The following is a 12603-nucleotide window of genomic DNA, read 5'->3' on the forward strand; positions in this document are numbered from 1 at the left end:
AACAGTCATTTCTACTGTTCAGATAATGTTTGGTTAGTCCATGGTAGCAACCACTTGTATTGCTGTGATAATATAACTGGCTTCCATCCATGTGAAAGACTGTAATGTAGTATATGGTTTCATGTAGCACTTTAATAACAAGCCTAAAATTGCTGACACTGTATTAGTTACCTATGCATTTTATTTGCTGTATTTGCTAAATAGTCACTTTTATGTCAAAAGTGAAAATTAAACAATTAAACATCTTACTTGAAACTATATACCAGTTGCACCAGGTAGTTGAGCAATAACTACCATACTGCAAAATCTTTGAAGAATGACACCAAAACAAAGTAGAAAGTGCATGGGGTTAGTATGAAAAACCTGAAATACCAGAATAACCCGATCAAGAGAGCATGCCATATATAGATTGTAGTGACCTCATGATGGAATAAACAAGACTTTGTCAGGGCAGAGAAATAGGAGAAAAGGGAAATAGACAATAAATTTTCTAATAAACACGTGATTTTTTAACAAGCCACAATGGTGACTGAACATATTGTGGAAAGTGCATATCACTTCATTGCATCTATAGTAGACCAGCTACAGAACTGGAAAGTAATGTGTTGCAATTGAGAAGCCACACCCGTAGCTCTAGTGCATGGTGAGTTATTGTCTGAGCCACATTTGCTGCCCATACTTTTGTATGGGATTCATGAGAATCAGTCACCATTGAGACTAGGTGCTGTGCAAACATTTTTCTTCAAATAATTTAGTGTGCATATCATCAATTCCCCTCTCAATTTGAAGGGTAGAGAGGCCTCATCTTATTCCTATACTAAAGTACTGAAATTCTTTTTGCAAAATACTTTGCCTTGATTTAGTAAGGGTTATGTTACAGGTTATACAGCAATGGAATACCACTATTGGGAGTGCATGAGCCATGAGATTGAGGTACTCTAATAGAGCAGTCACCTAACTACTCTAATAGAACATTAGGAGTTCTACTATGCAATTTATCCAAAAACTGTGTGCATTAACAAATACCTAGATATTTGCATATTCAAGTAAACATTCACAGACCTTTATTTACTGGTGTATCTACTTGTACAGTATCTTAAATGGTAGTCATTGTCATAATTATATTAGTAGGCGTGTACTAGCTATTCAATAATAATATTGGTTAATATGTATTACTAAAAATACAGTGTACTCTATGATTCAATTTCAAATGTCAATCTTTTCCTTTGGGCTGTGGCAGCATACCTCCAGACTTTCTCCTCTGCATTGTTGATTCACAGCTAAGTTGAGCTAACACATAATGGCTTCCTTGTCATCACAATTATAATGGAAATTGTAATCATCAGTAGTTACTGGAGATTGATTGCAAAGATGTTTCTCATATCATATAATGGATGCAATATTGAAGTGGAATGACCACCTCACTTCAGTAAATAGTAGTTGGGGTGCATGTTCAGAATAATTCTTTTTTATAATGTCGGGCACCCTTCTATCTATTGATTACCTAGCAGTCTATTTCAGTTTGTACATACAGAGTACACAATGTACATTAGTGTTGACTGAAAGTGCATACATACGTATTATATAATATTATACGTTCTTCATAATAGTATCATCAAGAGTATAATAATGTTATGTACTTTTGGTATTGTGGATGACATAGACTGTGGAGACAGGGACCATGGCCCCATCACCCCCACTTTTATGGTAGAGAATTTTTGCAAGAGAAGATCGAGATACTCTGATAAAACAGTCAAGATCTAGATACTCTAATAGAGTGGTTACAGTATTCAGAGAAGCAGTGTAGCAAGTTACCAGTATAGTTATAAATAAGGAGTATAGTTGGTGGAGGGCAGCTATATATTCTCAGCTGGCAGCTATCTTTTTCTTCTTCAACTTACAGTCCGTCACTCTTTGGCCTGCTCCACCTGCACCCCTGGTGGATGATCATTGACAAAAAAAACTTAATCAATTCTATTTGTTGCTGTTATCTGACATCTGTTTATGATACTACATGTGTTGTCCATGCATTGTACACCATTCAAGTACCAACTTCTGTTCTAAAAACCCAGCTAAAATTGAATCATACTTTAATGAAATTTTGCACCATGTCTGTCTATATGCATGAGGCTGCTTCTTACTCCAGTGTATCTATTATTACAGAAGGAAGCTTTCCGTTTAAATAAACAAGAAGCAGATGAAGAAAAAGCAAGAATGAATCTACCTTCAAACCATAAATCAGTTCAACTTAAAATTGACTGGGAAACTGCTGAGGAGGAAGCTAAGAGGGTAAGAAATTGCACAATATTTTCCTGTCTGCTTTTACTTTTAGTTATCTGAAACTAAAACTAAACTTAAGTATTTTTGATTTGTCAAAAGACTAAAACTAAAACTAAAAATGCCTCAATTTTTATGCGGAAACTTATACTAAAACTAAAAATATCATTTAATATTTACAAATAACTGAAACTAAAACTAAAAGTAGTTGCCAAGTATACAAATAATTGAAACTAAAAGTGTTTGCTATATATAGAAATATTTAATAATCATCACAAGGGTTTAATGCTAAAAAAAGTTACTACTGCAACGTTGTCAAGCAGGATGCAACTAAAACTATCACAGAGTTTTATTATAAGAGCTCTTTTAAAATTAGTGAAATCATGTGTACTGTATTATACTTCTTCTTTGAAAAAAAATCATGTAGGTAAACTGCTGCATTCATTATTGAATAAACCAAACATGGTGGGTTGCATCAAGTTATCGAAGGGTGGTATGCAATGACTACTAAATCAGTTTTCATATTTACTACAATTGTTATTTTGGCACTTGATCCAGCATATCATTTTGATTTCGGTACCTTAGTACATTCTACTGATCTTATGCTTACCATGTCTATCTTGGCACCTTAATTGTCACATTGTGTATCTTGTATTTTCAGAAACATTTAGAATATGTTTTGCCGCAACAAACAAGCAAACGTATTATGCTTTTAAATTTGCAGGTGTGTAATTTTTATCACTCAATAGTCAATGCAATAACACAAACACTGTTTGCCATGTGGCACTTGTTCACCACTGTCTAGTGATGGTGGTTGTTTTGGTAAGTTGTACAGGGTTCCACAATTCTCCTATATTTGATGCCACAAGAATTTCTAACGTCATCCTACCAAACCCTGCACTAGCACACCTCAAGCTAACCTTTAAGTTGGAGGCAACTCATGGAATGGGGCAAAAGTCTACCCCATCAGACTTGCATGTGGGTGCATATCCTCCCCATCTATCTTTTATTTGTTATTTATATTTAGTTTACGATTTTTGTTTGTTCTATTATTATTTGCACTCCTTCTATATTCACAATAATATCACATAATTATTTTGAATGTAGTTTCCTAGATCTAGGAGTGGGCTTTGGGCATGGACAAACTTTTTCCAACTTTCCATGTGGCCATCTGTGCACTCTTTTCTGATACATGCTTTTGAGAGTTATCCTGATAATAATGGAGTTATCCTTATTATACTAGTGAATTTAAAAATTGTTAATTTAGAAATGGAAGTAGGGATCAAGCGATAAAAACTACTGAAACAAGTGATTTGAATGATGGCAACTATTACAACATAGCTTTGTGGGGAAATCCTTACATTGGCATCTCACCACGTCACCATGCATATATGTTCAATGCCAAAGTAGGGATTTCCCCACAAAGCTATGTTGTAATAGTTGCCATCATTCAAATCACTTGTTTCAGTAGTTTTTATCGCTTGATCCCTACTTCCATTTCTAAATTAACAATTTTTAAATTTACTAGTTTGTTAACTTTTTTTGGTATAGGTATATAGCTACTATTGATCTTTGGCACTGACTGCTCTATTAGAGTATCTCGATCTTGCTGCTTGCTTTATGCAAGCTGCTCAATTACTAAATTGAAAGGCATGCAGGGTTTCTATCTCCTGTTTTCTACAATTAGTTACAGCTGGACCATTAATAATGGGCGTGGTCCACTGATCGTTAAGTACGAGCGCGCGCTCTGATTGATAAGGGCGTGGCCGTGTGTTCTTCACTAGGCTGTTTGATCGCTTTGTAAGTGTTGCTATACAGGCATCTACTTGCGCTTACAGTACGGAATCCGTTATTAGTTTTGTGGCGTCCGAATACGGCTGCTCTAAGGAAAGTGTCGATACGAATTATTAACGCCTCCGTGACTGGAAAAGAAGAAGACGATTCGTAATTGAAGATAAAAGGAAAGGCAAAGCGCAGAAGGCAGACACTCGTCGGAACACTAAAAGGCACATCCCAGCAGCGAGTTAAATATTGTGGCAAAGAATGGTGATCCTTCGCTGCTTCGTTTGGCCTGTAGCCTTGCGAATGTGGTTAGGCAGGCTGGCAGGCAGGCTGGCAGGCAGACGAAAATTTCTGTTTTAGCGATTTTTTAGAAATAAAATTCCAGCACTTTTCTAGTCGTTTCCTGATATATAACGCTAGAAATAAAGTTAGAAACTTGAAGACTCTTTAGTAAAAGGTTTATTTGCTGTGTGAGATATTTCTAGGATGATTTTTGAAGGATCGAAATTTGAGGCGCGCGCCAAATCCACCCGGATCCCTACTTAAACAGTACTATCGTACTGTTTGATGCTCACCGTTTCCTGCCTACTTTGCATTGTGGAACCCATTTACCCTATTACATCTACCTGGTCATCAACTACAAGCTGTCAGTACGTAAGTAACATTATTGCATACCTCTGAACATTAACATTGTTTAAACTCCATTTAAATACATCATTACAACTAACATATAAACTGACTTACACATTTGCATCTAAATACAAAAGCCATGTCGGTATACTTGCAGCAGTGGTATTTTTGGCCAGAAAAGATCAAATTATCATATTTAGTACTATGGTATTTGTTTTAAATAGTACCGTATGAATAACTGTAACTAAAACTCCTGAAATGTAAGATCTAAAATTACAACTAAAATGTATTGAAGATGGCAACTAAAACTAAAACTTTAACTAAAACTATAAAAATCTGGCATCTTAAAACTATAACTAAAATGTATTGAAGATGGTAACTAAAACTAAAATTGTAACTAAAACTATGAAAACCTAACATCTTAAACTAAAACTAAACTAAAATACATTGTAAAACTAAAAGTCAAATGCATTACTAAAACAACACTAATACATATCAAAAAATAAGTGTAATGATATCATAAGGATTTCACCAGTGAATTATACATTCAAGGCTATCACAATGAAAATTTGTACTGCAGTGCAAATATCCTGCTTTTCAAGACAACTCGTCCATGTTAGTACATATGTACATGTGTGTCAGTGTTAATGTCCCAAATATTTAATGGTGGTTGTATATGTTGTTTGATGTATAGAAAGCAGAAGAAGATGGAGAGGATTATGATCGGGTCAAATTGTGGGACAAGGGTGCTGATGAGTTGGGGAGGATGCAGAGGAAGCGGAAGAAAAAGAATCCTGATGTTGGCTTTTCAGGTATATAAGAGCACTTTGCAATGCAATAATAACAGTATCTATATATGACAATACATATACCCTTTAAGAGCACATATCACTATAAAGTGTTAATACAAAAACACACACAGAAAACACATGGTGTTAATTATCAACTATTTTGGTAACAAAACTTATACACTCACAGACATTAGCAGTTGGTATTGTTTACCTGCTTGTTTCATAGTATCCTTCACCCATTTCCAGTTGAAAGTCTGTCCTCAATCAACAAAAATTGCCATTAGCTTACTTGAAGGCTCCTCTCATGAAAATGACAACCAGTCTTTGTTGATTTGCAGAAAGCTAAGCTGCTTGACCAGTGTTACAGTGGACCACATCATTTTGTAGATCAAGGGATAGTCACTACCAATAGTCGTGTAGAACCATTAGTGACCAGAATAAAAATCAAATCAAGCAATCAATTACACTGAATCATGTTATCAAGATGTCCTAAAAGTGAGTGATCAAGCATTTTAGCAAGCCAACTCAGTAAACAAAACTGGGCTTTTATGTTACATTGTCAAGCAATCAAGGTTTTTTATCAATCAAAAGTCTTGATCTGGGTCACAAATGTTTCTATAGGCCTATTGATAGTGACTAACCCTCATAGATAAATATTATGAATTTCTACATAACAGATCTATAGTTCACAAACGTCAAGGTTATCTTCTTTAAAATATTTGCAAATTATACCCCTGCATTTAAATTGTAGCATGCCATGAGTGATGATGCTTTTGTGTAATTTTGCTCTTTGTAATGTCAAGATTCTGAAAATCTGATTAAAATACATGTGACCTTCCATATACGAGCTATCATCAGCGAACATTAATGTCCACTTTTGTGGCTTATATAGATATGGTAGACTATGTATGTTTTATAGACTATCAGCAAGCCACTTTCAGACAGTATCAGCGACTCACGAAACAACTCAAACCTGATTTGGAAGCTTATGAAAGACAAAAAGAAGAACTGTAAGTAGAGATGTACCAATGTGATTTTCTAAAATACCAAAATACTGATGCAGTTTATAGTGGTCATGAGTATCAAGCCAAGTCCAATTACGATAATTGTAAGAAATGTTGTTAACCTAGAAGCATAATGCAAGCATGTATACATTGTAATGGGAACACTAAAGACCATAATAGGTGAAAATTAATTTCCTGAAAGTATTTTGGGCAAAATTTTGAGTATATTTAGGCCTACTTATTTTGTTGTACAGTTGTGAGTTCCATTGCTCTTTGATATAAGAAATGAAATTTTGGGGTACAACTCTTGTTATAGTGTAAAAAGGAATTGTTAATGTTTTACTCAATACTGTCCCTTATTTTTGAGCTGCCCATCTCTAGCTGCAAGTTTCTTGTGTGTTAGCAATTGCTACGTGTATCCCATGCTTCTACAGAGGTCAAGACTTCTTCCCAACAAGTAGCAGTTTACTGATAGGCAAGGCAGAGAAGACAGTTAATAAGAGTGGACTAGACAGGATGGCACAAGACCTTCAAGCACAGTTAGTGTACACTGTAAATTATTTTGTATTAGCATCATTAAAATGACCACACAATTAGACACTTTGGCAATTTATTCACAAAGATGAGCAATTGATAGTCTATGCATGGGTACAAATTCTCTGTGTATTAACTATATTGAGGTTGTGTTCTTGTATGCTTATGTACAGTGTCTATATATGTATTATTGTTGAGCCTCAAATATACGAACATAATAAAAAGTATAATAGGCTGTGGTGCTATGCCAGCATAATACTAGCATATTAGGTGGATATTTGAACTATGGAACTTAATTCCTTGAAAATAGATTGATACTCCCTAATAGAGCATTCAGAGGAAAACGTGATTTGCAATAGAGCACATAAATGCATTGTTCATAGCAGAGCTTATTTTAATTCTCAAGATACCAAGGACAAAACATGTCCCTACATATTCACAATTGTAAGGACATAGACTTTAATTGTACTGACATGAGCTATAAGGAACACATTATGCTTAAGGAATACATTACTGCTGGAATTGGAATAGTGAGTTCCCACTGTACTGCTATGTATGATTGAAAGTTTAGAGGTTAACTACAATGTTATTACATTACTACAACATATCAACAGGCTGTGGTCATTGCAGATAGTATACTTAGGGAAGGTGGCATTGGTAAATCATTTGGTTGGGAAAATGTAGTGTATCCTAGCAACCAAGTGACAGATATTGTTAGCACTACAAACAAACATGTACACATCAGCCTTTATGGTGCCACTATTGGTTTTGCAAGGACATTTGTGTCCTCCCAAAACTTGTAATGGAGAGAAATTGTGCTATTTGTGCAGATTTTGTCTACTGGTTGACCGTTAATGTAAGGCCCGTCATAGCTCCTTAGATCAATACTCAGTCACTTTGTAGTTAAATACTCTAATAGAGCATTCACTATTCAAAATGTTCCAAGATTATTGTAAGAAATTAGAAACATAATGCAAGTATAATGTGAACACTGATGGGCTATCATAATAGGTGGGAAATTCCTGAAAGCATTTTGGAGAACATTAGACTCAGGCTTGGCTCTCAGGGGATTTTTAAAAGTGGGTTTCCAACACTTTCCAACACCAGTGCTGAGTTACACATACTGGGGGTATAACCCCCAGCTACTAAGATACATTGAATGTAACAAAGACACTGCTTTCATGCATAATATATGGTATATCTTTGTGTATCTTTGCTGTGACACTTAGTACAGAGGTACAAGCATTTGCTTACAGGTACACTCTCTCTGTAAATGTGATTGGCTGAGCGAAAACCTACCAATTTGCACATTCCTTAAATTCCATGTTAAATGTCTGTGTTGTCTATAGTAGCTAACAAAAGAATGGACAGCCAAAGTTTCAGCCTTTTGTACATGTTGGGTTGTAGTGCTAGAAAGTTGGAAGGCAATAATTTGCACAGAAACCGTATGACAAATCAATCACAGGAACTTAAGTAATGGACATAACTCATGACTAAAACAAGCTTAGAAAACAAATTTTGTCTTTTCTGTTTACCATGAACTAGCAAGTCCATTGAGCTATAGTGTTTTCCCTATATTCCTCCATGTGCACAAAGAAAAAGATGATGATTGTAAATATTATTTCTACCATATTGTAGACAAGTATATATCAATCAGTGCATGTCCTTCACTGTACAAATGCAAAACAAATATTTTCACGCTCTCTATAAACAGGCAAAGCCAATAGTGTATAGGTTTCATTGATTTGAACTTTCTTTCACTGCGTACCAAAGGTATTAAAACATACTTACAATTTTTGTGGCAAGTAATTTTGCAAGCCGGTCATATAACTACATGGTAAATGCCATATCAGGAAAGCAAAAACGATAACCCCTGACTAGCTACTGTATGCATGAAAACTCCAGTGCTTTCAAACAGTGATAAAGTGTTTGCATAAGTGATTTTGTGTGCATATATTTAGGGCTAAAACGAATATTCTAAATGAAAGAGAACGAATATTTTTAGTCAAGAACGAATAATAGAATATTCTATATATAGGGTAATACTCTTATACAGTGTATATGTGTTATTTCTTATTATTTGTATTCAATTGTAAAACATCATTAAAATTTGATACAGTATATAGGCAGCTTTTGAAATGAAGTAAAAGTGTCTGATGATGTAGCTACTAGAGGTGTATCAATAAAGATTTTTCAGCTGTATTGATATCTGATTAATTTTGTACCTAAAAGAGCTGATACTGATTATATACCAATTAAATTATTGTATATTCGTAAATCAAATAGAACTACAGGTGTAGCTACTAAATGATGTATATTCTAATGATTTGTAGCATTGAGAAAAGAGAAGTGATGTAACTTTACTATATTGCACAACTACTTATGGTGGTGTGGCCTCTATTACACAACCCAGACAATTAGGCACCACAAATATTTTACTGTGATACATGCTCCCTTGTCCGGATTACTCCGTATTTTGACTAGTTACCAAGATGGCTGTAATACACAGGTGATCACTTTAGTTTTCCTGTAGTGCAGTTTTTTTATTCTTAAAGTGCAGCTAACAGCTACTGTTCTGGGTAAGAATACTTTAACACTAATAGCAGTACTCACACGCGCAGTCGTATGGCTTCTCGTAACTTAGCGTTTTATAGAATAGTGTAGAGAGGCTTTCTGTTTGTTTGTAGCGGGTAAAAAGGCTTTTGATAGCTGGCCATGCAAACTAATAGCCGATTCATAGAGCGTTTGTGCCCATTATTACTGAATATGGAAGGCAAATCAGCAACCGATCGCGATCACCAATCCGATTATTGCAATATTGGTACATCTCTAGTCCAGTGTCTGATGTTGTAGAGACTGACAAAGATTCCTCATTACTAGTGTCCGCCATCTTTACTGTAATTTCGATGTTTCGAATTCAATAATTCCTTCGAACGAAGTCGAATCGAATACGAATTCGAATATTCGGTATATTCGTTTTAGCCCTACATATATTCCCAAGTGTCTTTTAACCACTCTAATAGAACATACTTTTCTGTCAAATACTCTAATTGAACAGTCATATTCAAATTCAGTCCAATAAGTATAATATGGTAATATATTTGTCATGGGTTCTAAGTTGTACAGAGTATAATAGTTTAATGTTCTTACAGGATAGACAAGAGGTCTAAGTACAGCAGACGAAGAGAGTTCCAACATGATGCTGATGTTGACTACATCAATGAGCGTAATATGAAGTTTAACCACAAGACAGCTCGCTTCTATAACAAGTGCACTGCTGAGATCAAACAGAACTTGGAGAGGGGGACTGCACCCTAAACACTATGTACACATAGGCTATGCACACTGTATGTATTTTAAATCACCAATGTGTAAACAACTCTGCTAAGCAGGCATAGAATGTTAATTAATTCTGAGGCATCTGATGTTCAAACCTTGCAAATGTCATTAAAATTTGTTACCTTTTTGATTGCACTTTTCATAATTAAATTCATATAGCCTGTCACACTGTAAATTACAATTCAAATGTTTGACATGTGAAATTGAGATGAAAATGCCAAAACAAAGTGTCTTTCATTTCATGCTTCTCAAGCCAAAAGACGTAAACAGCACCAAAGACCAGATCCTGTTATAAGTGTTAGCGAGAGATGCTGGCCATACATAGGTGTCACTAAAGGTGTGACTTCTGATTGCACCTCACAGATCCTGCTGGCTGCAGTATGAGCTCCCTGTTACAACATGCTACACATGGCTTCACACACTAGTGAAACTACTAAATGTACCTACCCCATTCACGCAGATATTTTTTTCAGCTGTTTCGAAATGCATAATGCATGTATATGGACTACCAAAGAAATAACTATATATAGCACAAGATTGAGCTTTGGAAGTAATTACAGGGGATCTTTCTAAAAATAGTAATAATAATTATTATTATAGTAACAGTGTTTACAATTTTGGGTTTGAAAACTATTATAATAAATTGATAACCACACTATCACAACTTTAGTCCCTAATAGTAGTCTGTAGAGAGAAATATAGTGTAGGCATTTAAGACTGTAAAACAAATCTCTGATCTTATCAGTGGCGGATCTAGGATTTTTAAAAGGGGGTTTCTGAAAGTTGGTATAGCTGAATAAGGCATCTGATGACATTTCTCTGGAAAATTGTGAGATTATAAAAGCTTTGAGATTGGATTTAAGGCTATAGCAATTACAATAATTCCAATGCTTTAATCTGTAAATAGTATAGCTAACCATAGGGCAAAGATAGTGACTACAAGCTGTAGCTTTGATTGCTCTATTAGAGTAGCTACTTGACTGCTCTATTAGAGTGTCTTGTTCGATTTAATGCAGTGGGAGATGAAAAGTGAAGTGTTGCTGAGGGTTTACTACGAGGTTTACTAGCTATAAATGGTGTTAGTACAACTGCTACTGAAATACAGTGGTATATAGTTGTTTGCTATGACAAATTGTCAGTACAACAATGTTTATGTAATTATACTGCCACTGAGCTAAATTTAAAAGAGGGTTTCTGTCGAAACCCCAGAAACCCATCTAGATTATGGTGCAGCATGCTATTTCATTCTGATTTTAACAACAGCCAAAGATTACTTACAACTACCCTTTAGGCCATAGCCCCTTTGTAGCGCCTGGTGACCCACTATGATACAGCAAAATTATACAGCCAAGGAACTATCTTGGTAGAGATGCATACTGCAAAATCAAAAGTTGAAACAAATAAGTTGCAATCTGTATATTTCATAAGACTACTGTATATAGAGTATCTTGAACATAATATGTGACCCGGTCTGCGAAAAGGGCTCTTATAGCCTTTCCAATTATCCATGTTTGGCTAATCATAACTCCTAATCTACTAAAGCTATCACCATGTAATTACACCCACAGCTACTGCCAGGTTAGGGTTGTTGAGTGACCAAATTGTAGGCTTGTACCATATTCACCAGTCAAGTTATGGGTTACCATATATATGCAATTGGAAAGGCTATAAGAGCCCTTTTCGCAGACCGGGTCACAAATGTCTATTAGTGCCCTTAAAAGCTTATTTTTAGATCTATGAATTCTTGATTTTGGTCAATATATTTAATTCATCAAAAAAAAAATATATATACTGATAAAGCATGGATTCGTCAAAATTTCATGTCATACGGTATGTATCTTAAATATATTTGGCTAAACAGTATAAGTACAATGCTGTAGCTTGCTGTGTATAGCCAAACAACTGTACATATTTGGTATTACATAAAATTTAATTCCGTAGTACATGGAGCAACTTTTCTGTTGTTGTTGCCTTGTGATCGGGACCAGCCACCACATAAAATAGCTACCAGTCTCCAACCATTAACAGATTCACCTCCAGCTTATGCAAATTAAGTCCCCATACATTTTATCCTAAAGCTTCTGGATTTTACTCCGTTTCTTGTAGCCACCACTCTAGACACATCCCTTGCCCCTCCCCTCTCCACTCCTTTCCAAATATCTGGATCTGTATCTACCCCTACTGTATGCATGCGTCTAAGCCCTACATGTATGCATATAAATGTAACTATTTATCTGCTGCACTTA

At 35.3% G+C, this 12603-nt stretch overlaps 1 protein-coding gene across 3 annotated transcripts; it reads left to right on the forward strand.

Annotated features, from left to right (window-relative positions):
- Nucleotides 1-1803: 1803 nt before the first annotated feature.
- LOC136258049 (pre-mRNA-splicing factor SYF2-like) lies at nucleotides 1804-10507 on the forward strand. 3 transcript variants are annotated; one of them, XM_066051352.1, is made up of 6 exons: nucleotides 4029-4713; nucleotides 5242-5304; nucleotides 5384-5501; nucleotides 6400-6490; nucleotides 6919-7023; nucleotides 10171-10507. In XM_066051352.1, exons 1-6 carry the CDS (start codon nucleotides 4627-4629, stop codon nucleotides 10334-10336), a joined length of 630 nt encoding a protein of 209 aa, XP_065907424.1. In that variant the 5' UTR covers nucleotides 4029-4626; the 3' UTR covers nucleotides 10337-10507. The 3 variants fall into 3 exon arrangements, with proteins under 3 accessions (XP_065907423.1, XP_065907424.1, XP_065907425.1); XM_066051351.1 differs by lacking the exons at nucleotides 4029-4713; nucleotides 5242-5304 and adding an exon at nucleotides 1804-2289; XM_066051353.1 differs by lacking the exon at nucleotides 5242-5304.
- The last annotated feature ends 2096 nt before the right edge of the window (nucleotides 10508-12603 follow it).

This window comes from Dysidea avara, chromosome 6 (assembly GCF_963678975.1).
Source record: "Dysidea avara chromosome 6, odDysAvar1.4, whole genome shotgun sequence".
Taxonomy (NCBI): domain Eukaryota; kingdom Metazoa; phylum Porifera; class Demospongiae; order Dictyoceratida; family Dysideidae; genus Dysidea; species Dysidea avara.

Excerpts from the sequence above, each read along its gene's own strand:
- LOC136258049 (XM_066051351.1), top strand. The coding sequence starts at position 2,125 with ATGAGGCTGCTTCTTACTCCAGTGTATCTATTATTACAGAAGGAAGCT. Across the intron at positions 5,502-6,399 it reads TCCTGATGTTGGCTTTTCAG|ACTATCAGCAAGCCACTTTC; the intron begins GTATATAAGAGC and ends TATGTTTTATAG. Across the intron at positions 6,491-6,918 it reads GAAAGACAAAAAGAAGAACT|AGGTCAAGACTTCTTCCCAA; the intron begins GTAAGTAGAGAT and ends ATGCTTCTACAG.